The following is a 25,896-nucleotide window of genomic DNA, read 5'->3' as shown; positions in this document are numbered from 1 at the left end:
CCCTGTTCATTTCTCAGCCACTCTATTTCCAATCCAGCTCTCTGCTAATGGCCTAGGAAAGCAGCAGAAAGATGGTGCAAGTGTTTGAGCACCTGCCAACCACACGGGAGACCTGGATGAAGCTCCTGGCTTCAGCCTGGCTAAGTCCTGGACATTATGGCTATTTGGGGAGTAAACCAGTAGATAGAAGATCTCTCTCTCTCTTCTCTCTCTAACTCTGTTTTTCAATTAGATATATAAATATTTAAAAATAATAATAGGAATAATTGTGTCATTGCCATTATTTATGCCAGTAGCATTCAACATGTGTTATGACATAGGCTAATAACTTTAAAAACACAGCCTTTACAAAACGGGTATGAATAAGAGATTAAAATATGCATAGAAATTTTTCTATTAAATAAATTAAATGTACAATTAACAATTCTTAACACATAAATCCCAATTCTTAAATAAACACAGCAACATAAATTTTACCAGAAGAAAGTTAAAGGAGCAGTATATTCTACATGTCATGAAGCCAGTGTAAGCTTTTTTTTAGATTTATTTATTTATTGTAAAGGCAGAGATACATAGAGAGATGGGGGGGAGAGAGAGAGAGAGAGACAGAGAGAGAGAGAGAGATCTTCCATCCACTCATTCACTTCCCAATCCCCAAATGGCCATAGCTGTAGGAGCTTGGCAGATTTGAAGCCAGGATCCAGGCGCTTCTTCTGGGTCTCTCACGTGGGTTCAGAGGCCCAAGTCCTTGGGCCATCTTCTACTGCTTTTTCCCAAGTGCATTAGGAGGGAGCTGGATGAGAAGTGGAGCAGCTGGGACTGGAACCAGCACCTATATGGGATGCCGGCGCTTCAGAGGAAGACTTAACCTTCTACACTACAGTGCTGGCCCCAGTCAGTGTAATCTTAATACTACTACCTGATAAGTGCTATTTCAAGAAAGGAGAGTGAATGGCATACTTCCCATACACATATTCTTAGGTAACACATTGTAAAATAAAAATTATTTTACACTCGTATCTCATATACACATCTCATATAATATATGATCAATCTCGGTAGAAACACAAAACATATTCGCCTCTTGTTCATGATAAAGACTCTGTACACTAGAAATAGAAAAGAGAAATCTGATAAAAGGTAGCTACCAAAAACATAACAAATATCAAACCTAATGCTAAAATATTGAAATCTTTCTCCTTGAGATTAAAAATGAGATATGGTTGTTAACTGTTGTTTTTTTTTTTATTATTTTATTACACTGGAGATTTTAGCCAGTACAATAAGCTATAGGAAGAAATAAAGGTATAAATATTGGAGAGAGGGAAATAAGGCTGCCACTGTTTACAGACACACATGACCGAGTATATAAAAAATAGAAAATAGAAAAACATCTGTTGAATTATTATGAATAACAAAGTTTACATCATTATTAGTTATAAAAAATCACTAGATATTACTTTCCAGCAATACACAGGAAAATAAAACAAGGATATTACTTTACAATAGTAAGTATATTTCAATGACATAGTCACAAAATCTAATGCAGGAGCTCTTCAAGCCACTTATCCAACAAAGGATAAATATGCAGAGTATGTCCGAAACTCAGAAAACTCACTATTCATAATATCCAAGATATGAGATAAACCATAGTATTCATTATCAGATGAAAGGCTAAAGAAAATGTGGTATTTATACAAAATGGAATATTATTCAGGCATTACAAAGAATAAAATACTGTCATTTGCAGCAAGATGGATGGAAAGGAGGACATCAGAAAGACACATATTGCATGTTATCCCTCTAATATGGAAGCTAAAACAAAAAGAAAACATAAAACACCTCAATCTAAACTCAGAACAGTGATTACTACAGAATGGGAGGTATATGGGGAATTGAGGGAGTTTGGATTATGGGTATCAAATCAAAATGAAATCAAAGGAATAAGTTCCTAGTGTTATAAGGCATAGTGGGTAGATTATAACCTAATATTTTCCACAATAACCTAGTATGTATTATATGAACAAATAGAAGAAAAAAGCTGTAAGCCGCCAGTCATAAAGTAATATCATAGAACAGGAAATATTGATTGCCCTGATTTGATTCGTACACATTATTCACATGTATTAACATGTCACAAATGGTGGCAATCATTGTGGCACAGCTGGTTAAGCAGCCTGGAACACTTGCATCCTGTGTTGAAGTGTCTGTTCAAGTTCCCACTGCTCTATTTCTGATTCCTGCTACTGCACTGGGAAACAACAGGTGAGGGCAAAGGGCTTGAGTCCTGCCACTCACATGAGATGGACAGATGGCATTCCTGGCTCCTGGCTTCACCTTAGTCCAGCTCAGGCTTTTGAAGCCGTTTAAAGAGTAAGATGGAGTATCTCTTTTTCTCTTTGACTCTCTCTCTGTGTCACTCAGCCTTTCAAATAAATAAATAGGTAGATGATGGATAGATGGATAGATGGACAGATAAATAGATAGATAGTAAATGATAGATCTGAGAAAAATTGTGATTGCTGGTTTGAATACTGGCTACTTCAGTTCTAATCTTGTTTCCTGGGAAGCAGTAGATAATCACTCAGATACTTGAGTTCCTGCTACCCATGTAAGAAAGCTGGATGGAGTTCCTGGCTCCTGGCTTCAGCATGGCTCAGCCATGGCTGTAGCAGGCAGTTAGGGAGTGAACTAGTGGATAGAATGGGAGATTTCTCTCTCTCTCTCTCTCTCTCTCTCTGGCTCTATCTCTCTCCATCATTTTGTTTTTCAAGTAAACAAGTTACAACATAGCCCATAACGATTGTTAATAAAAATATTGAAAAAAGAAAACTAAAAAAAAATTGTGAGATATACTAAGAAGGTCGAAATAAATAAGGAGTTAGACCAAGTTTGTGATTGGGAAGATTAAAATACCGACAATGTTAGTTCTCCTTAAATTGATCTTTAGGTGGCTGGCATTGTGGTGCAGCAGGTTAAACCATCACCTGCAATGTCAGCAGCCCATATCAGAGAGCTGGTACCAGTCTAGGATATTCTGAGATTGGGCCATCCTCCACTGCCTTCCCGGGCCACAGCAGAGAGCTGGACTGGAAGAGGAGCAACCAGGACAGAATCCGGCGCCCCTACTGGACTAGAACCCGGGGTGCCGGCGCCGCAGGCGGAGGATTAGCCAAGTAAGCCATGGCGCCGGCCCAAATTTTGTTTTTAAGATTTATTTTATTTATTTAAAAGACAGAGTTACAGAAAGAGAGAGAAAGATTTTCCATTTTCTGATTCACTTCCCAAATGGTTGCAATGGCAAGGGCTGGGCCAGGCTGAAGCAAGGAGCCAGAAGCCTCCCACGAGGGTGCAGGGGCCCAAGGACTTGGACCATCCTCTTCTGCCTTCACAGGTGCAATAGCAGAGAGCTGGATGGGAAGTGGAGCAGCCGGAACTCGAACCAGCATCCAAACGGGATGCTGGCATTACAGGCAGAGGCTTAACCCGTTACGCCATATTGCCAGCCCCAGGAAAACAAATTTAATGGTAAAATTAAATATTTAAAAGTAGGTAACAATATAGACCATGTATTAAATGTGGAAAATACAATAGTTCTATGCTTGTTAATATTATTTATTTATAGATTGCAATTCATTGTACTTTATTTAGAATGTGATTTTACACTTAAGAAACTTAAGTTTTACACTTAAGAAATCTGAAGTATCTAAGAGATTCATAAAATAAGATCTCACTGAAGGATCAGCATTTTTATAACCGTAAATTTCCCATGTTAGTTTTCAAGATCTCAACTTTTGTGATCTGAAAACAAGATATTGAGAGTTCTTCGCAGATATGTGGGAAACATGTGAAGTGGAAGGAATGCCAAATGGTTATACAGGACTCCATTATTTTCGGTTTCACTTAGGATGAATGTAATAAATAAGAGATCTATACATTCTGTCTGCATTTAGAAAGCATTTGAAAATGATGTGGCGAGATAGCATGCTTTTTAGCAGTCAGGGAAAACAGACAGGGGTCAATGAGGACTTGAACCAGAGTCACCATCTAAGAGTCATTTTCTCTGGGGTGATCAAGCCATTTTCAAACATGTCTAAATCCACAGCTTTTTCTGTGAGAGAAAGCACTTTCTCCCCTCTCTAAAGGTAATTCCTACTCTCCTAACAGAAAAGCTATGTGTGACTTATAAGCTGTGTTAATTAGATATTATAGTGTACATTTGATGATGCTCCAATTTAATTCTAAACTATTTTGTAGGTATGCTTAAGATTCATGGGGTGAAAAATAGGATGACTCTGGTTTGCTTGTATTTTCAAAATTCTATAATAAAAATGTAATAAAATTCTTGTGTTCAGTCACTCCCTCTCTAAACGCTAGAGGGCAGACATTTCTTAATAGGTATTTGAGGGGTCAAAGGCTATGTTTAAACCAGTGCGGTAAATACTGTTGCTATGATAAAGAGCAATGCATGAAAATAATACTGTAAAAAGAAAAATCTAGCATTTGTACCTGTTAGTGTCCACTGGTTAATGACATTCTAACTTGGTCCTAAGTTAACTAACAGTCTGTGAATTGGTAAACCATCATTAGTGATTAAAAAATTTATCACATCATTTATAGATAACATATATCTCAAAAAGTCTTATCTTTAGTCATTAGAGAAATTAACCCTACTGCTGAAATTATTTTCCAAAATACTCTCAAATTCCCATCAACTTTATTTCAAACTTCCTAAGTTGCTATATTTTCTATCATATTCAGCTCACATATTCCTATTTTATAAACTTCCACTGCTCCTCTCATCCCCTGTTCAATTATAAATTCTCTCATTTTGCATTCCCCCATTGACTGTAATTTACTGCTCAGAGCTTCCACCCTTCTCCTTGTAGAAGGCTCAAGAATTATTTATTGAGCCCCACCAGTATATCTAAATTTGTCAAATCATTTTTTTCTCTCTGATAGTCTGAAATGGCTGGGCTGTTTATTTCAGCTGATGCCTGTAAAAACAGCAGCTCATAGAAACCAGTTAGAAGCAAATTCCCAAGTAACTTCCACTTGGCAGTACTCCATTACCTTTGATTATAAAAGGGCAAAATTAATGGGCAATTCATGAGGCGATGTGACAGAGAGGTGACAGGAAGTCGCTATGACTCAAATGGTAGAACCAGAGATGTTTGTTTATTTATTTTTTTTAAACTAGGTGCTGTTTCAGCCTTTTTCCTCCCTCATACATGAAGACAGCTTGACTTTTGTGTCCAGTTGAAATGGGCTTTTCCTTCCAGACCATTTTGTCGCATCTCTTGTGTTTAGAAAATTAATTTTTAATGAATGCTAATCAAGTTTCTAATTATAATATCTTTATATTTAATGTTTGTGTATCAGATGAAAGGGAAACATTTTGGGGCCAGTTACAAAGGATATGAATAATTTCCTTAGAAGCTTATCTAATTAATTTTATTACTCTGTAATATCTTAAAAATTTGAAATGCTATCATTTCACTAATTTAGATAAAAGTGAATCTACAATATTTAAATATGACACTTGTGTTGACAATTATGTTGTAATTTCAATCATGTATGTTCATCTAAAATACATAAGGGTAACATCTTAGAATGTCTTGGAAAGATGGAATAATATATTTTGTTTGTTTTAGTTTGTTTTCTTATTTTCTCCCTGTTTTAACAGTGTTAGAAAATATACATAACCAATTTCTGTGGAATTCTTATACCCAGGTTAAACATTCATATACTTTGACAAAAAAATAACGTAACTTCTCTTCGAATCTGCTTCATGTTAATTTTTTTAAAATATACATCTAATCCAGAAATATTTTCATCACAGTCCAGGGACAGCATGATATATCCCATAGTTATTAGACTATTAAACAAGACTATTTCCAATTTGACTCCGTCTTTCTCTCCTGCATCACTCACAGCTTCTTCTCTGTAATTCCCTCCATTGGAGGGTGGGCATTTGGCATACAGTTAAGGTGCCACTTGTGATAGCATCCTCCCTGTCAGTTCCAACTTCCCATGAATGTGCACTCTGGAAGGCAGAAGATGATGGCTCAAGATTTGTGTCTCTTTCTCCCATGCTGGGAGAACCAGATGGAGTTCTGGGCTCAGCTTCACCTTGGTCCATCTCAGCTTTTTCAGGCATTTGGGGAGTAAAACTGAGAATGGGAGACTTCTCTCTCTCTCTCTCTCTCTCTCTCTCTCTCTCTTTCTCTTTTCACCCCCTCCAGCTCTCACTCTCACTCCCTCCATCCTTCCCTTCCTTTTATTCTTTCATTTCAAAGAAATTAAAAAGAAGAAGAAATTCCCACCATTGGAAGTACAGATTTCTTGATGATGGACTGCTTCTCTGTCCTGACTTCTTGGTCTTGTCACTTGCTGCTGATGCTAACTGGAAGGATTTTTTTACCTTTCTTTACCTAGAGACCTTTTACTCATTATGTAAGGAAAATTTAAAAATCACTCCCTCTTTTATTATTTTATTTATTTAAAAGGCAGCGAGACAGAAAGAGAACTTCCATCTGCTAGTTCACTCCACAAATTATGTATTGAAAATTAAATAAAAGAATGATGAAAGAAAACAAAGCACATGAGTGACAAAATAGACAAAAGAATTGTATTAAATTCTCAAGAGAGTTATAGATTACTTAAAGCCTAGAGCTTACATCTTATGATATTTTGAAGAATGAACTCAAAAAGTATATAAATTCAATTAATTTCACATATCTCTGTTTTCTAAGATAAGCACATGTTTGTGATAGCATCGTTGTAGTTCATCACAAATGTCTTAGATTGTGGTAAGATGGAATTTAGATGGAATGGTTGTGCCCCCAAAATTATGCCAATGTCCTAGACGCAGAAATCAGGTATCATATTTGGGAAAAAGGCCTTTGCATATGTAATTAACAATCTTCATTTCAGATCATTCCAGAATAACTAGGTAGGCTCTAAATCTAACAATGAGTGTCCTGATAAGTGATAAAAGAGAAGACACAGCAAGAAAAGGAGGAAGCCATGTGACGATGGAGACGGGGCGTAGAGTCAGGCAAATGCAAGTCAAGGAACACCTGGAGGTACCAGAACCTGGAAGGGGAAGGAGGAGATTGTTCCATAGAGGCTTGTTGGGAAATGTGGCCCATCTTGGACTTCTGGTCTCCTAGTATCCAGGAAAGGCTTTCTTAATTTTTAGCCACAAGTTCAGCATAATGTATAGTGGCAACCACAGGAAGATAAGAAAAGGCATAAGAGTCGTGTTCCCTACTAAAACAGGTTTCAAAATTCATTGAGGAGACACACACAACCCACTCTTCCTGGATAGAAATCTATACAGCTTACCACCTCTTATGCAGTTCGGTAGAAATCAGAGCTAGAGAGAGACTGACAAGAGAGGGAGTGTTTAACATTGACTATATTGTTTAAAAAGTTTTCTAGAGCAGCTGAGTTTATAACTGACCTTAAAAGAAAAATGTTCTTAGGGAACCTGAAGAACCTGCCACAACAAAGTAGACACAGGCATGAGCAAGCCTGGACAGACCTGGAGAAAAAATATATATTCTGCAAAATGGCCCTACATGTGTAATAGGAGATGAACACTGCAGGCAGACAACAAGACTGTCCTTGTAATTAGACTCAAGTTATTTGCAGCATTCTTGGAAGCTGAAGAAAAACGGAAGAAATTCCTTTATCATTTGTTTTATAGGGAGAAAATTTGATTATAACCTGTTTTCTAAATTTTTGTCTATCTATGATAAAGTAATCATATTTTTCTTTTATTTTTGAAAGACACACATTCGCTTCCCCATTGACAGATTTTTCTTTGGACACTTTGAATATATCATCTCACTGCCTTCTGGACTCCATCATTCCTGTTGAGAAGTCAACTGCCAGTTTAATTGGGGTTCCCTTGTAAGGAGTTTTTGTTTTTGTTTCCATCTTGCTGTTTTCTAAGTCTTCTTCTTTTTGGCTTTCAGCAGTTTTAATACACGTATGATGTGTCTGTGAACCTCTTCATGTGTATTCTTCTTGTAGGTTGTTGGATGTTTCAGGATATGTAGGTTAATGTTTACAAATAAATTTATGATGTTTTAAGTCATTATTTATTGGAATACTTTTCTTCCCCTTTTTTCTCTCCTCTACCTCTGTGATTCTTATTGTGCACAGTACAGTTAATGGTGTCTAATATTTCTCCAAGATCCTGTTCATTTTTCTTCATTTATTTTTTGTAATCTGTTTTTTGAGGCTGCATAATACCTATTCATTTGTCTGCAAGTTCACAAATTTTTTGTTCCGCCAGTTCAAATCCAGTGATTTTTTTCCATTTCAGTTATGGTCATTTTCAACTACAGAATTTCTATTTGCCTTCTATGTAATTTGTCTTGTGATATTTTCTACTTCAGTGGCATTGTTATCATATTTTGTATGTTTAATTGTGCCTTCCTGTAAATCTTTGAAGATATTTATAGTGGCCACTTTGAATTCTTTCTCTGAAATCTGCCAGATGTTCATTCTCACATATGATTTCTTTTGCTTCCTTTTTGGCATATTAGTCAGCATTTCCTATAATTTTTACACTGGCTTGTTTTAATTCTTTTAATGTTTCGCTATAAATTTGACATTTTTAAAAAAAAGATTTAAAAATCTCTAGTCCAAGAGCCTAGATATTCTTCCAGGTCTCCTATGTGGATGTAGGGGCCTAAACACTAGGGCCATCCTCCTCTGCTTTCCCAGGTCCATTAGCAGGGAGCTAGATTGCAAGTAGAGAAGCCGGGACTTGAACCGGTGCCCAAATGGGATGCCGGTGCTGCAGGCTATCACTTTACCCTCTCTACCACAATACCAAATTTGACATTTTTGATAATATGTTGCAGTTTCACATATTGATCCTACCCACCCATCCCAAAGGTTCGTATCATTATTGTTTATTTTTTGATTGATTTCCTGAATTATTTTAGTAAAATGTATTTCTCCTAGTATTGTGAAACCTCTGATCCTTCTCAGTAGGTGCTATCTTGAGTATTTCCATTAACTCCTGGGAACAGTGATGTTAGCAGGGGTTTCTTTTACCATCTCTTTCTGTGATCTCATGAAGCTGTTACTCTCTGGACATAATTTGTTCCAAAAATGATCCATTTTAAATTTAGTTTCCTTGAATGTAAGTGTTTGAGATTTCTTATTACTCCTGTAGGGTTCCTCCCAGATGCTCATTCCCCTGTTCTCTTCCGCAAGGTGCCAACAAACCATTTAGTCTATATTTATCTCTCGTGGATTTTCTGAATCTAATGCTTCTTCCCTATTTGCTTTGCATAGCCACTTTTCCTGGTTGGAGATCACCCTTAGGCTTGAACTTCACATCCTTTTGTCAACAACGTTAATTTCCGTAAGAGAGATTTGCAACTGCCTGCTTTGTGGCATGCTTTCCCTCTCATTCCCAGAGCAAAACATCTGGAACTTGTTTTCGAGTGATAACCCTGCGTTAGGAGCTAAGATTTTGGGGAGAGGAGGCGAGGTAGCCTTGGTTCTCTGGCTCCCCTCCTCCAGCACTACATGGCTCCCTTTTGAGTTATGTCAAGGATTATCAGGATGCTCGTGTTCCCAGTGACACCTTGCCCAAAGCACAGTCTCTCCCATGAGCATGTACTTGGCGGAAAGTGGCAGACCTCACTTATCTTTTGCAGTTGCACAGAATTTAGCTTCACTAACTGGTAAATGGGTGGGATGAGAAGTGCTAAAATCTGGTCCTCTCCTAGTTAGAGAATTGCAGCCTGTGGGTTGGGGCGGGGGTGTGGGGAGCAACTCGGACTAGATTAAGTTACTGGAATCAAGACTTATTCTATGCATCTGCTCTCCCACAATATGGCGCTGGGAGAGGAGTAAACAGCTTTTGCACAGCTGCCTCTCACCAACTTGACAAGCTGCAGGAGCTGCTCCTGATTGGAGGAGAGCAGCGTACTTGGCGTGTGGGTAGCAGAGTTGGGATTGGTGGAAGAGGACTATAAAGGAGGAGAGAGACACCATGCACCAGGAATATCTAAGGGGAACACCTGAGGAATATCTGAGCAGCCCCCGAGAGAGCCGGCCAGCGGTGTGCCACTCCCCCGCGGAAGTGGGGAAAGTGGCAGGGGGAACCGCCCTTCCACGGAGGTGGAAGGGACGGTAGCCAACCCGGGAAGAACCAGCAGCAAACTCGGGGAGGGCCGAGCAGACGAAAGAACAGCGCAGGGTCCTGTGTCGTTCCTCCGCAAAGAGGGGGAGCGACATGGGGGGAGGACTTTTTCCTGCTTGTACTATTCTGGTGGATTCTCATAGTGAAAGGGAAAGGGTCTGTAAGGTCAGACGTTTGAGGCCATCATCTTGAATTTTGAGAATAGAGGTTATGTTCCATTGCTGAAGTGGTGGAAATTTCTGGGGATAGCATTTAGCCCTCTATAGTTAACCAAATTACAGTCTTGGATAGTAGCCATTGTAGTTACTGATATTCAAATCTTGTAGCATAGCCAATAGGGTGAATCAACTGTAAATTTCTAGCAGAGCTATGACTAGCTGGTGTGTGCTTTGGAAGTACTTTCTTATTTAGTGGGAAAAATGAAGAAGGTGTTAGAGGTCTGAACTTAATTGATTATTGAAAAAAAAAAGTTTGAGATATCAAATGCAAATCTGTTTGTTCACTTTCAAAAGCTAAATGTTTACCCCCTCATGGCTTGCATCTAAATTCACAGTGTCACAGAAACATAAATAAATGATTGGCTATCTCCAATGTATTTGGTACAATTGACCACGAATTAATACATTTATTGTGTGGTACAGTTGGAGTCAAACTGAATTGCATTCATTACAAGTAAAAAAATCTTAACAGGACCCATGTTAGCAATGTACTAATAGACAGGATCTTTGTGTGTATGTGTATATGTATACATTTTAAAAATTTAAGGATTAAGGACTATATATTGAATTCACTACTATTGGAATTGACCTGGCTAGATTAGAAGATTGTCTGTTTACATAGATGAAAATATTTATAAATATCACAATATGAAAATAACTTGGACTTTGCTGATACAAAAATAGTCCAAAGTCAATTTGTAACAAAAACTAAAAATCATAAAATATCTGACTCCCATCTTTAATATTATCCCAGTTTTAGTTATAAGGATGTCTTCTCAACAAGTGACTTAATTCTTGCTTTTTGCTGGGTTTTCAAAGTTCACCCCAAATAGTCAGAAAAGTAATAGCTGAAAATGGGCTGTATATTGCCCAAGATAAACAAAGAGCTACATCTTCGTTACATATAATTTTTTAAAAAAATGAATTTTGTAAAAATAAATGAAGCTTGCTTCATCAGGAAACCCTTTTTTAATTTATTCAGTTATGATCTTTATCAAGGCTCCAGCAAATGGTGTTTGGAATTATAATTTATGTTTGATTTTTTTAAGCAGTCAAGAACTAGCTATTTTTCCTTATTGAGTGGTCAAACTCCATAATTACCATGTTGAAAACATCCTAATTAAGGGAAATGGAAACAGACACACAAGAGAAAGTTGAGTTGCACGTTAAAATGAAATGCCCTCAATGCTGATGTTATTTTTTCCTTCCCATAGGGAACCACAGTCAGATATCACGAGTACCTGTTGCTATTAAAGTGCTGGATGTCAATGACAACGCCCCTGAATTCGCATCCGAATATGAGGCATTTTTATGTGAAAATGGAAAACCCGGCCAAGTAAATATCTCCATGTTGTTAATGCTGAATTTGTTTGTATACAGCTGTCTCATATTTGATTAACCTGCAATATAGTGTGCATTCACATTGTTTATGATCTCTGCCAAGTCTTAGACTAGAAACACATCCAAATGGGAACAGAGCAGGAATATATTTTATTTCTGAGATGTTAATTCTCTTTCTACTTAGGACCAAATTGGCTTCTAAAGTGGAACAACCTGCTGTGCCATTAACCCAGAGCCAAATCACTGTCTTAAAATATCTTGGGATATGATAGCTGGAAATATCTTAGAGTGATGGGATCTTGATTTTACCTTGAAATGACAAAAAGCAAGGGGAAAGCTCTTGGACAGCAGGTGTTTGTTTCATATCAAACATAAGAATAACATAATAGTTTAATCAAGAATACCACTGATTTATAGGAAATTGTAGGAAGTGACTATGAAATATAGAGGTAGATTTATTTAGGTAAACATAGAGGAATAATATGCTTAGTTATGCAAGTAAAGCAGCTAGTAATTGTGTATTATTATTAGGATTTTTTTTTGCCACCTCATAAAGCATAGATAGTGATAATATAGGGAGAAAAAAGGAAAAGAACGAAAAAGTAAAAGGACAGACAGGAGGAAGGGAAGAAAGAAAGGGGGTGGAGGGAGGAAATTATGAAAGATGGGAGACAGGGAGGGAGGTTTGTTAAACAAGAAAAACAACAAAAACAAAAACTTGCTATATTCTGAATGTCAAAATGGAAATAGCCTATGTAAAATTCTACAAAGACACAAATGTAATAGACTAATTTTAACAAGGTGCCAAAGTACTGTATGTTTAAGAAATTTATCATTTTTCAACTTCCTAATTTATTTCTGGATGGTGACATTTTAATTTAAATAAACAGCAGCTGACAGCATGACACTGGAGTTGTTAATCCAACTATTCTTGGGCCTCATGTGGGTGTTAGGAATTAAACTTACTATTTGCCAAGCAGCTTACCTGACAAGAGTCATATTTTCTCCCCTTAAAGAAAGGAATAGCATTGTAGCATTATGCTTTTATTTAATTATTACAAAAGATCCATGTGTTACTCTCACATAAAACCGTGGGCATTTTCCTGTAGACTACTCTCATGCACTTGAAAGATTAGCATTGTTTCCATCTACCAAAATAAGTTAACATCACACACACACACACACTCACACACACTTCAAGGTGAAATTCTGATAATATAATTGAATAATGTTTAAATACATAGATGTTGTGTTCTCATCAACATATTCAGCTTTAACAGTGATACTTTTATTTTCAGAATATTCTAATATGAGCTTAAATGTTTCTTAATTTTTCATTTAGAATTCCCCTTTATCAACCATATATTTTTGAACACCTTCATTTGTGATCCTTTGAGGATGGAGTGTGTGTGTGTGTGTGTGTGTGTGTACACCTACGTCAATAAATATCATTTAGTGAAGTTGGCAGGTTCCGTTGGCAGAGTGTGTTTGGTCAAAATATGTCAGGTTGGTTCCATGGATACAGTTGTCTGAACCACATCACTGCTGGCATCATGTAGCCAATCACAGACAAATGTTAGACTTTTCTTATCACACTGAATCTATATAACGCTTTGAAATCTCAATAAAACTCCATTACTCATGCAGAACTCATCACACAAGTTCGAAAGGTCGATAACATTGATATTTCAGAAATTCCACAATGGCTTCACTTATGACATTGACAGGCATTACTTCTTGGATCTCTAAGAATCAAGAGGTTTACTCTGTGGATTTTGACTGTTTTGAAACTTTTAATGATTTCTCAGCAGCTTTTCTTATTTTGTGGGAAAAAAAAAGCATTGTTTCCTCACCTTCCTATACAAGATCAAATAAAAAAATGGTTCTCTGTTTTTTGATTTTTGCAAGTCAAAAAGAATGACTCATTTTGTGAAGAAACGCTTACATTGTGTTTGTACTGCACCATCTTATCCCCTAGTGAATCTATGTAGGCATGTTTAGTAGAGGTAACTGAAGTCATCAAATCTTTCACTGATTTGCAATATTTTGTAACATACCGCTAACTATTGCTGTACAAACAGTTGTTCATACAACTTTCCTGAATGCTTTGAATCCTTTATGCTAACCAGAACTCATATTTGAACCCTTATATCTTTCCTAGGTCACTTTTAGTGACCATATATCTTATTTTTATATGTAATAATTTCTAAAATTCCTATTTGTTATGTATACGAACTAGTGTTCACTTATAGAGGTTCAACCTAATAACACTTTTAATTATCTCTCATAATACCACATATACATGGCTGACTCAATTTGGAATTAGAATATTCATCAGATGATCACTTTCATGAAAAATAAATATCATAAACTACATTTTCACTACATTCATTGTTATCTCAATATTTTCAACAGTTAGCATCTGCTTGACAATAGCTCCAGGAAAAGTGCAGGTGACATTCAAATGTCTTGTTGCCTGGAAAGCATAGATTTAAGACTAGACTCGAAGGGGACCAGCTTCCTGGAGATGGTGCAGCTGGAGATCATTAGCAGTAATCAAGGGCAAGTCACTAATAATCCCAGTCTGCATAAACTGGTCTGAGGTAACTATGTAAAAAAGTTTTTCAAACATCTCACAAAATCAAAGTTAATATCAATGTGAACATAGAGGATACTTTTGTGCTTTACTCTTTCCACTGAATTGAACACATAAACATTGCCAGAATTTTAAAACGTGAAGAAAACTTAAGAGAGGGAGGCGTGTTCATTTATTTGGGTATTTTTTATAGTTCATGATGCCTTTGTGCTAAAACAAGGGTAGAGTCATTTTGAAAGTAGAACTGCAAATCATATCCATTCCTTCTGCTTTCTTATGATACCTAAATAAAAGGTGACATTTCCTTGAATTTTTCCCCTCAAGAGATTAAGAACCACCACCACCACAGGGAGTAGTAGCTCACAATCTATTACATAAAATCCATCTGAACCCCTTTTCATTAGAATCCTTTAAAATAATCCCCCTGTTACATTATTAAATGTTAATGTAGTGTTTTCTGATTGCTAATTATTTCTACCTTTTAAATAATCCAACAGCCATAGATAAATTTTTCTTAAGTAAAAAAATATCAGATGGTTCACATCTTTAGACTCTAGTTCACTGATGGCATTATATAGTCATCTGTAGATTATTTGACTGACTTTCAGTTAAACCAATGGATAACTTAAACCTTTCTAATGTCCATGGCTGAAATGAGTGTGTATTCATAATTCCAAATTAGAAAGCAAAATATAAGTCTGACAGTTCATTTCTTTGTTAGGGAAATAGGTTTTTTGTAGGTCAGGAGGTATCCATTGTTACAAACTATATGTCAGCATTTGGCTAGGCATGGGGTAATTAATGACACACAGCACTCCTAAAATCAATCTTTCATCACCAGAATATTATCACTATGAAAAATATGTATTTATAATTATGATTATTGCAAGAAAATGCCTCAAGTCCTCTGAACAGAAAGGAGGCTGAGAAAATCAGAAAAAAATTGAGCTATTTCCATGAAAAGATGTTTTATGTAGGACAAGTTCCACCAAAGACAGAAAACATCTATCAAGTACTGGGTAAACCAGATTCTGCCTGGAGAGAATGGTAACCCAGCTGGACGGGTGGAGGAACAGGTAACAAAGCTGGAGAAATCAGTATCTTCCCTCAGTATACCTGACAGCACCACACTGAGACCCTAATGTAAAGAGAAACTTCAATCACCAGTGTTGGCTAGAAGGTCTTCCAGAACTCTGCCCTACATCTTATCTCTCTAATAAGATCCTTCTAGGATTTCACTCCAGATATCAACATCTTGATTGTCATATGCAGAAATAGGGTTACTTGCTCCAGATGATTCATTGACACAGAGATCTAAATGAATGTCCATTCTCTAGATGTGAGTCAAAGCCTCTTGTTTAGCTAAGAGAATAATTCATTGTTTGAGAGCTGGTTAAGTAACAGACTGTTTCACCTCCTTTTGCCTTCAGAAAGGAGTTTCTCCTATTACTATAAGTAAACCTAATGGAGTAAAATTTGATTTTCATCATCAGCTAAACAATTCAAAGTGTACTCTTTGGTGTCATGTTTGTGTTAAAAAAAAATAACAAAAACATTTTGGTTTAATCTCCTTTAATCCTGTGTATTTCTGACCAACACTGTAGCAATGTAAAATTTGTTTATTATGGAAATAACAGTATTCAATAAAAACAAAACAAAAACCAAAAGCAGTTATCCATATTTCTGAAAGATATGTATTTAGCCAATTCTTGAAACATAATAGCTATGCACAAAATTTTAGAATCATTGTTCTAATTCATTTCATGCAGCAATGACAAAAATTTCAAAAATTATTTTCTCAGAAATCACCATGGAAACATTTGTTTTACTCACAGAAACGCAGTACACACTGCACTCCTTGCATACACAGTACACTTTTTAGAGGAAAAAAATCATTCATTTATTTATTGAAAATATTTATTATGCCTCTATAAGATGTTAATCATTGTAATGCAATCTAAGCAAACAGTGTGAAAGATCAGAAAGTGTTCTTTTTTTATGGAACCTAAGGAGGAAGATGGAATATAAAAGGAACAGAATGAAAAATATTATTTAAAATTTTGAAAACTGGTTTGAAATTAATATGAAGCCAACAAAGAAAATGCAGGACTTTCCTGTATATAATGTTGTCAGAGAAAGTTACTTTACAGTGGGTGTCACTTGAGCTGAAATTTGAAAATTGAGAAAGAACTAGGAATGAAAGGAGGGTTCTAGCCTGCAGCATAAGTTGTGCAAAGACCCTGAAGGGAGAAAGAACTCAGTTTGTTTGAAGGATTGAAGACAGCTGTGGTTAGAGTGTAACAGCAAGGATAAGATCGGACACCAAGAGTATCACATTCAAATAAAGGACACACACACACACACACACACACAAGAATGACAAATATTTATGAAGGAGGAACTGCAAAAGATAATGGTAGTCAGATCTAAATGGTGGCAATGACAACACAGTGTTAAATTGAGAAGAATGCTACCATACATAAATGAAATAATATATCTGAGAGTTTCAAAAAAATTCATGAAAAGTGGAATTAAAGAGATTCATTTTGGTGTAAAGATTTTAAAAAGAAGTATTGAAAAGAGACAATCCGAGACTGAGGAAGAGGGAGAGAGATCTTGCATCATCTGGTTTACTTCCCAAATGGCTACAAATGCAAGGAGTGGGCAAGGCCAAAACCAGGAGCCAGGATCTCCAGTCAGGTCTTCCACATGGATGGCAAGGACCAATGCACTTTGATTATTATCCACTGCCTTCCCAGGCACATTAACAGGAACCTGAATCAGAAGCAAAGCAACTAGGACTTGAACCATCAGGCACTCCAATATGGGATGCCAGGAGACCAAGGAGGTGGCTTCACCTGCTATGCCACAATGTTGGCCCCATGGTGCAAACCCAATTGATATGCATAAGTATGAGGAAGACTTCCCAGATTCATGAAAATGCATATCAGGAGAAAATTAGGGCTTTGCAAGATGCTAAAATCTCTACACTTCCTGGGGTCTTAAAATGCTTCTCAAGGAAACAGAAACTTTTGAAACTTGGTGTGTCATATATTTTTCAGAAAAAATAGTCTTGATAATAAGATTCAAATCAAGGGTAAGCACTTTTTTATGAAGAAAAAACAAATTCCTGTGACCAATAAAATACTTTACTCAAAAACATTCATAAAGTAGCACATTTGAAACCTTAAATGAAAAGAAATAAAGCTTAATAAGAAAAGAATTATTTCCTGATAAACATCAGCAACGAATGGGTTTGCTACTTATCTATTTATTTTTCCATTTCTGTGGGTCTTTTTCTAATACATGTGAAACAATAAAATGGAATTACAGCATTTTATAACACTCATGAAACAATAAATATAGGAGATTTAATTTTAACTTTCCTGCCAGCAGGCATCTTTCATGATCCATCTGCATACACAAGAGGGAGACAGGATTGATTTTAAAGCAGATGAAATTGATGGCCTCAACAAAATGCAAAAAATACTACTTTCATTATATTTTGGGTGGAGTAAGGAGATGGTAAATTAATGGAATGCATAAAACAATATTATAAGAAACATATGCAGCAAAACACATTTTGAGAGTCATTAACAGAAGCATGACTTTTAGAGCACAACTGTGACAGAAGAGCAAAGCGTACTTTAAAAAATACAACCCAAGGGTTTGGAGCTTTAACAATCTAAATGTGAATCACATTTTTGTCAGTTCATACTTTTGTGACCTTGAACATTTGTATCTGCTAGTGCAAACTTTCATATTTTAGGAGTTACTAGAAAGATAAGTAGTGATGTATGGATGCAGCTCACTCCCATGCTCAATAAATAATTGTTAGTAACACTCTCTTATTCAAAAATCTAGAAGATAAAACTATTCTAAAGTTCAAAGCTTTCTGAGTTCCATCATGAAAGCACACGTGGAAAATCCCACACCTGGTTTCATGTTATAGATAACAATGTAACACAGGTACAGAAAAATGTCTTGTGAATTTTACGTTTATTCCATTAGTCCCAAGTTTTCAATTCTGTAAATATTTTAATGACATACTACTTATTTCAATGTTGCCACAAGTGGTGTAATTATGGTTTGTCTTTATAGCTGTCCTATGTGTAGAACAATGGGACATGATGTGTTAGACTTGGGTTGTAACCTCAAGATATTTCATTGTGATGATGCCAATATTCTAATATTTGAAAAAAAACCTAATCTGTAACACTTTTGTTCTCAAGAATTTAACATAAGTTATAATCAACCTGTATATATTTTAATTCTTCTCACAGTCTTAAAAGCAAAATATACGTTATTAGCATATTTTTTTGTTTTTCATTGTTCCATTTTTAAGTGGGATGGCTTGGAGCAACACACTATAAATGATATCTAAATGGGTCAGTGTAATAATGGACAGTCTATTTCCCTCAATTGGAACAATTTTTCTTCTTATAAATTAAAACTTGTTTTGCTTGTCAATAGTGAAGGTAGAATGCATACTTCATTCTTCTTCACATAAATTTGGAGACCATTTTGTTTCAAATTAAGTGAATTCAAGTATAGGAATATATACTACCTAAACATTTTGAGAAGTCTTGCTTGTAGCATTTTTATGCATTGGCTAAGCCTTTGGTTTCGTTAAAAATTCCACATTTTATTCTGATCCCTAATCTAGTAGACATTGATGGTCCTCAGAGAAAATAATATAAAACATTTTCTTAAAAATCTTGAGATACTGTTGACTGATGTAGTCTCCTTGTTTTATTTTCAAACAAAAATTATTAAGAACTTAGGATGGGTTACAGAGGAGCACATGGTACGCTGGTTTCCATTTGTTCATAGCAGTCATGATGATAAGCATGGTTTCTGAAGAAAGGTGTACTAACTCTAGATAGAAAGAAGTTATAGACCTAAACTTTGTGTTGCTGATTTATAAATTGGATATGATCTGGCACCTCAGGGACTGGAAGGCAGAGAGTGTAATGCTAACAGCTATAGCCACCAAGTGGTGCAGACACATCGCCTTCACACAGAGGTTGAGAAATACTTCCAGCCCTTGAAGACTCAGGTGATGCAAGTTTAGAGTGTGCCATTTCTCAAACTGAGTTTCTAAGTAAATCGTATGCACATCATGTCATTATATGGTACAGTTTAGTATGGGATGTGTACGTGTATGTGTGTGTCTATTGGTATGGAAGTGTACCTAATAAATTTGGGAAACACCGAATTAAGCAAAGCTACACACTATTATATCTGTTGATTTTGATTAACTGTATGTTTTCCTTGCATTTATAAATTTGCAAGAGGATTATATGGAATTTAGCTTTTGCCATAGGTGATTATAAAATGTTTCTAAATTTCACTCAGAAAATTAAAGAATCAGTGGATATGATCCCTTTGGAAAAATCTTTGGGAGGATAAATAACAGCCACATTATCAGCTTAGGAAGATATGTTTATAATATTGAGGCTTTGGGATAGATTTTTCAGCAGTGATAGATTTGAGGATGGAGAAGAGATAAGGTTGAACAACGAACTCAGATACATAAGCTATGCTGAAATCTCATGGCAAGACACAACAGGGCCCAGCAAAAGGACTTAAGAGTGAAGAAAAACAAATTGAACAGGACTTACCATGTTGAATGAGCCAGTCAAAGTATGAAACCAGTACAGAGGGAGCCAAAAGATGGAGAGACTTGAGTCCTGATGACAATGTTAGTGCCCCTGGATCCAGCCATACCTGAAGCTAGTATATCCCTTGGGCTCTCCAGTTATGTGAACCAATAAATATCCTTTTTGCTTAAGTTAAAAAAAGAGTGAAAAAGAAAACTATACAATTAAAAGTTTGTGTAGGTGGATTCTTTAGGATGCTTTGAGTTACTTTGTACGATCTATTGTCAGTGAAGGTAAACACCACAGAGAAAATTTTGTCAGAGAAAAATTGTCAGAGAAAAACACCACAAGAACATCTTGGAAGTTCTATAATGGGTTTAATGCCAAATGTCTTCTCAGAGGACTGAGGTCTTTACTTAATGTTTAAAAAGAGACAAAATCTGCTGAATCTCTTCCTGCTGTATTTTCTATAGATCAGACTTCTAAACGTCATTCTAAAGGCAAGGTAGTCTATGCAGAAAAAAAATATGACAGGGAAAGACATTTGAATAGTTAGACAAAGAAAAAAATCTTTGGTAGATGATAGCCATGAAAGTTATATAAGTATTCTGGAGATATCCTTTTAAGCTATGAACTGTGATTATAATTGAACCATATTGTAAGTTTTGAAGCAATTTAGGAAAATTGTATTATTGTATAGATTTTGAGAAAATTTTTCAAATATCGTGTTTCCTTTTTTCTTAATTATCATTGTAGTAACCTGATTTGTATTGTATTCACTATTTGTTTTTCAAAAACTCCTCTTTAAGGAACTCATTCTTAGCCTACATTGGTTTATTCAGTTTGGAACACACTTGCTAACCTGGTAAAAGTCATAGACTTTCTCCACATATGTCTGAATATTTAGATAATTTCACACTATTTCACTTTCAAATTGAGGAATGTCAGTCACTCATTCATAGGCCATCTTATTCTCCAAGCTGGAAAGTTCTGCTCTGAGAAATAAACTTTAGTATTTCAGTAAAGTCTGTATTGATAATCATAAATAAACTGGCAATCGTAGAAAAATTAATAGAAAATCAAAAATTATACTGTCTCTTCTCTTCTGCCTATGAATTTTGTTACTGTCATCCATTCACTCCTTTTCTATCATCTTCAAATTCATATCACTACAAGAGGATTTTAGGAAAAAGAAAATTGAATTTTGACTGAGCAAGTGCTGTGCTTCAATTGCAGATGCACGTTGACTCGTTTCTGAATATTCCTAGAGAATAGTTGTGTATTCTGGAAACCTTGAAAAACATCCCCAAAGTTGAAAAAGGATAGTCTTCTGTAAACTTGTCTGTTCTTAGAGAACACTATGTCTCCTATATGTTCATTTTGTTGTGAATTTAAGCATTCAGAATCCATATAGAACCCTTATTTTTCTAAAGCAGAGAATATGAACAGTACAGGTGCATGGGTCACACTTACGTGCTCTCCAAAATATTGAACTCTTAAGTGTAACAGAAAGGGGCAATGAACATCAACAAGATTTTGAAGCATCATGGTGTTTATATTGAAGCGCAATGTGCATGGAATTTATGATCAGTCATATTTAGGGTCAGATGTTTATATATGTATATATATATAGTCTTTGATGCACTATAGTACTGTCTCTTAATACTTGTTTTTCAAGGCATTGCAAATATTACTGATGATTCAAAAGTGTGCTTGCCATCCTTTATTTATTCATCCATCCAAAATAATTTATTAGGCCACACTTATTAAATAGTTTCCATGTGTCAGGCATTGTTTAGTATCAGTGAGAGAAAAATATCATATATTATAATAAACCTAAGAACAAATCAATGAATAATAGCTACAGGAACTTGTGAGAGATGTTCTTTTAGTTCCCATGATACTATTGTGCTTATTAACAGATCGGACTACCAGAAATGTACTCTTTGCTGACTACTCACCCATTCAAAAGCTAATAATGGCAGTGATACCCTATTGCTAATTAAATATTTAATATAAAAATAGTTCAAAATGAAGTCTAATAAGCTCTTAATAAAAACAATTTAATTTATATTTAGGATGACTGATTAACAAAAAAGCGTCAGAATTGTGCTATTGGTACACAATCCACAAGTTCATTTTTCCAATTTCCAGTCTTAGAAAGGTTGACTGGCTGGCGCCGCAGCTCACTAGGCTAATCCTCCGCCTTGCGGCGCCGGCACACCGGGTTCTAGTCCCGGTCAGGACGCCGTATTCTGTCCCGGTTGCCCCTCTTCCAGGCCAGCTCTCTGCTGTGGCCAGGGAGTGCAGTGGAGGATGGCCCAAGTACTTGAGCCCTGCACGCCGTGGGAGACCAGGAGAAGTACCTGGCTCCTGCCATCGAATCAGTGCGGTGCCCTGGCCACGGCGGCCATTAGAGGGTGAACCAACGGCAAAAGGAAGACCTTTCTCTCTCTGGCTCTCTCTCTCACTGTCCACTCTGCCTGTTAAAAAAAAAAAAAAGAAAGAAAAGAAAAGAAAGGTTGACTTCAAATCTGCAATATCAAGAAAGAGAATGGTGTTAGCTCCTATCAAAATCTAGGTATGAGCTTGGCATTCATTGCCTCATTCCAAGACTTGAAGGATACTTTGTTTTCTCAGATACAGATGAATGTTGCTTTCATCTTCCCTTGAAATCAAACATTTCATTATAAGTTATCAAACATGAGTTTTTTTTTTTCAGTTGCAACCTAGAATTTTATTAACAGAAAATATCATAACAGAAAATTTTGTAACAGAAATATTTATAGATGCACATTCTAAAAATCTCTGATCTTTCCAGAAATTTTTATATATTTTTCCATGAAGTTGTTGTCTAATGATTAAAAATCAGCTGAGATCATGGTAACTTGCATTGGGAACTATGTGTAGCTTCTATGTGCCATTTACTCAGCATGCCTATACAGTCAGCTTGGTGGAGTGCACTTCCTTGAACAAATCTGTTCTTGTCCTTCAACTGACAGCCAAGTAAATTCAGATGTTATTACATCAATGAGAAATTCAGCCTTATTAATATAGCTATCTTAGTGCATTTTAATAGTATAAAATCCTTCAAGTGATCTATTGGGCATCTCCTTTTAGATAACATGCTCAGGCAGTGGCTATTTGCATTAAAATAAAATGAGGTGTCAAACATGATTTAACCAAAAATTTTATCCATAACCACTTTACAGATATTTGGAGGATGATTCAAATATTCACCATTTCAACCACTTTCTTCCCAACACATCAAGCCCTGAGCTTGAAGAGAGCTAGGCAATATAAACTCTCTTCCTGAATAATTGTGAGAGAGCTGTGAATACCAATCTTTTTCCTTGGCTCAAAAGAGTGGTCCTCAGACTTGAGAGTTTACCAGAATCATCCAGAAGGCTGTTGAAAATGCAGATTGCTAAACCCTAACCTGAGGCTTTCTGGCTCAATAGTTATGAGGTGAGGCTCAAAAAACAAATGCATGTCCAGTGAGTTCCTGGATTAAGTTGAGGAAAAAGCATACTCTGTTCTAGTGTGATACATCAAATTTCTGAGAGCTGATACGGCAGTTACTTACTGCCAGTAGTAATCTTTTACTACAGGTATGCTAAATTATTTCAGCTTTCCTTTTGGCCACAAGGCTTAGCTAATGAGATAACTCATGTAGAAGCACTCATTTGTATGTATAAACCCTGTTTCATGCAGATTACTTAGGAGTTGAATGAGGAATGGAATGAATGGCACTTATCTACTAAATATACCATAAAATGCATTTAATGATGATTGATCTCATCCCCAAAAGCCAAGAAGTCCCCTCTTCATTTACTCATTTTCTGCACATGTATTCACATGCTTCGAAGTTACTTCTTCAAGCTTCACCTGGAATGGAGGTCTTATGGAGATAAGATTGAGTAAATGTGGGGAGAGTTACACAAGGCTCAGAAGCAGCTCCCTTCCCTCCTCAATTTTATTCTTTGTAGCTGCCTGAAAGCAACCTCTTTCAAATATAGTTCTTCCCTTGACTTTGTAACAATCTAGCATCATTATTCCTAGGTGAAGTGGCCAACTCATATTTTTCCATTAAATACTTGTATATGCAGTCTGTCTAAAGGCATTATCTATGTTTCAAGTTTTCTTCCTTTGTACTTTAATTTATACTTACTTTCTTATGACTAAAATTATATAACTAAGTCTCTGGACTCATTTGTTTAGGCATGTATGCTATGTGTTGAGATAAAGTAAATGTAATTTTATTCTCCTGTAATATGACTTAGATGGATCCCTGTTTGAGTAATTTCATAACTGTTATACTTATCAAAGTGACATGTCATCAATAAATAGTAATGTATCCAATAAAAACTATAATAATAATGATGATGACTAACATTTCATTGAACATTTACTAGGAACTAAATATTGTGCCAAAAGACTTATGTGAATTAGCATTGGTAATCAAAATAATCCTATGAGGAATGGTGCTCTTTCATTTGTATTTTAGGTATACAAGGAGACTAAGTTTCAGAAAGAATTAAGTGACTTCCTCATGGCACACAATGAGTGAAGGGTAAAACTCTGACTCTTATCCAAATATTTTTTCCCCAGTCTCCTGTCTTAAAGAATACTTCATTAATTGTATGTTATGCTATCTTATCTTCTATTGTTGCCAAAGCTAAGTACACACCTAGTTATAAGACATTAAAATTAGAAAACAAGATCCTTAACAACCTTGTCAAGCATCTTTCAAGGAAGAATGTGTTCCACTGGTTAAATGGAAACCCTTAAGTTGAGAGACATTATTTCATTTTTGCCTCAAATGATTTTAATCCACTGTTTTTCATATGGCATTGATAAATGCAAAACATTACTGCTAAAAGTTCTGAAATTGTGGTTCTCCCACTTAAGTGGTAAGTTACAAAGCACTGATAATCCTTTCTCAAAATGAGAATTTTTTTCTCTTTAATGAAATTGGCAAAGTTCAATTGAACATAATTGTTCAAACAGAAGTAATATATTTCACAGCATCATTATATCTTCTAAATTTCATAAACCTGAGAGCATTTCACTGAACTTTTTTAGCAAATCTATTATCACCTTGGCTACCATGCTTCTTAGATATTTTTCATATAAATTATGTTGTTATTTACAGTAGAAGCATAAGCTATAATTTTTACTACTTTAGCTCTTGTCCAATGTTTCAGATCGAGGTAATAAATCTCACAGAATCATAAGTATGAATCATTACGATAATTCTCTGACATTCCAAGGAACAGCTTAGCATTACGTTAATGCAGCTTTGCAAATACAACAAGCACATTCAATAGGCACAAATTCCAAGTATCTGTATCTATCCAAACAGCTCTCTGCACAGCGGTGATTTTTCTAATCCCCATAATTTATTCATCTCAGAATACACTCCAAAGCATTGTTTGCATGTGTTATCCACTAGTTTTAAAAACAGTATTTATTGTTGGGAGAGAACAGATGCAACTCATCAGAAAGGTTGGTTGCAGTGATGTTTGTGCCGAGGAACACTCTATTTGGCAAGCACTTTTAATCTGATGAGTAAAATGAAAGAAGAGTTACAAGGATTCAAGACTTAAGTCCTTTACCTCCAAGATCCTCCCAAGAGCCACACTGCAATCACTGTAACAATTCCAAATCTCATTCTAGATGCCCGTAAATACTCAAATTGGAAAGAAACCTGTAATTGCCCAGTGGAATTTTCAAATACACTTAACTTTGCTATTTCAAGCCACAGACACCAAATGGACACAAAGGTAATGCTCTTAATTTTCATCAACTTATCAAAGCTGAGGTATTAAAGTGATGAATTTTTCTCCTTATTCTTGGCACAAACCATCCATGGCAATTTAGGGAACTGAAAAAAGAGCCTTTGAGTCCAAGTATCAGACCACAAATGGGATGTCTCTAAGCTTTTAAGGGCAGTAGGAG

At 35.9% G+C, this 25,896-nt stretch overlaps 1 protein-coding gene across 11 annotated transcripts in view; it reads left to right on the top strand.

The window, feature by feature from the left end:
- Positions 1-25,896, top strand: part of CDH8 (cadherin 8) — a 420,906-nt gene that overhangs the window by 321,333 nt on the left and 73,677 nt on the right. For 10 of the 11 annotated variants that reach the window (XM_070063301.1, XM_070063302.1, XM_070063300.1 and 7 more), the window contains exon 9: positions 11,610-11,731. In XM_070063301.1, the coding sequence (XP_069919402.1) occupies positions 11,610-11,731 (122 nt within the window). Of the gene's footprint in view, positions 1-11,609; positions 11,732-11,790; positions 25,722-25,896 lie in introns of those variants that run through there. The other variant, XM_051846853.2, reaches the window with a different exon arrangement.

This window comes from Oryctolagus cuniculus, chromosome 18 (assembly GCF_964237555.1).
Source record: "Oryctolagus cuniculus chromosome 18, mOryCun1.1, whole genome shotgun sequence".
NCBI classification, from domain to species: Eukaryota; Metazoa; Chordata; class Mammalia; order Lagomorpha; family Leporidae; genus Oryctolagus; species Oryctolagus cuniculus.
The sequence above is the reverse complement of the archived record's forward strand: the minus strand, read 5'-3'. Positions and strand labels throughout refer to the sequence as shown.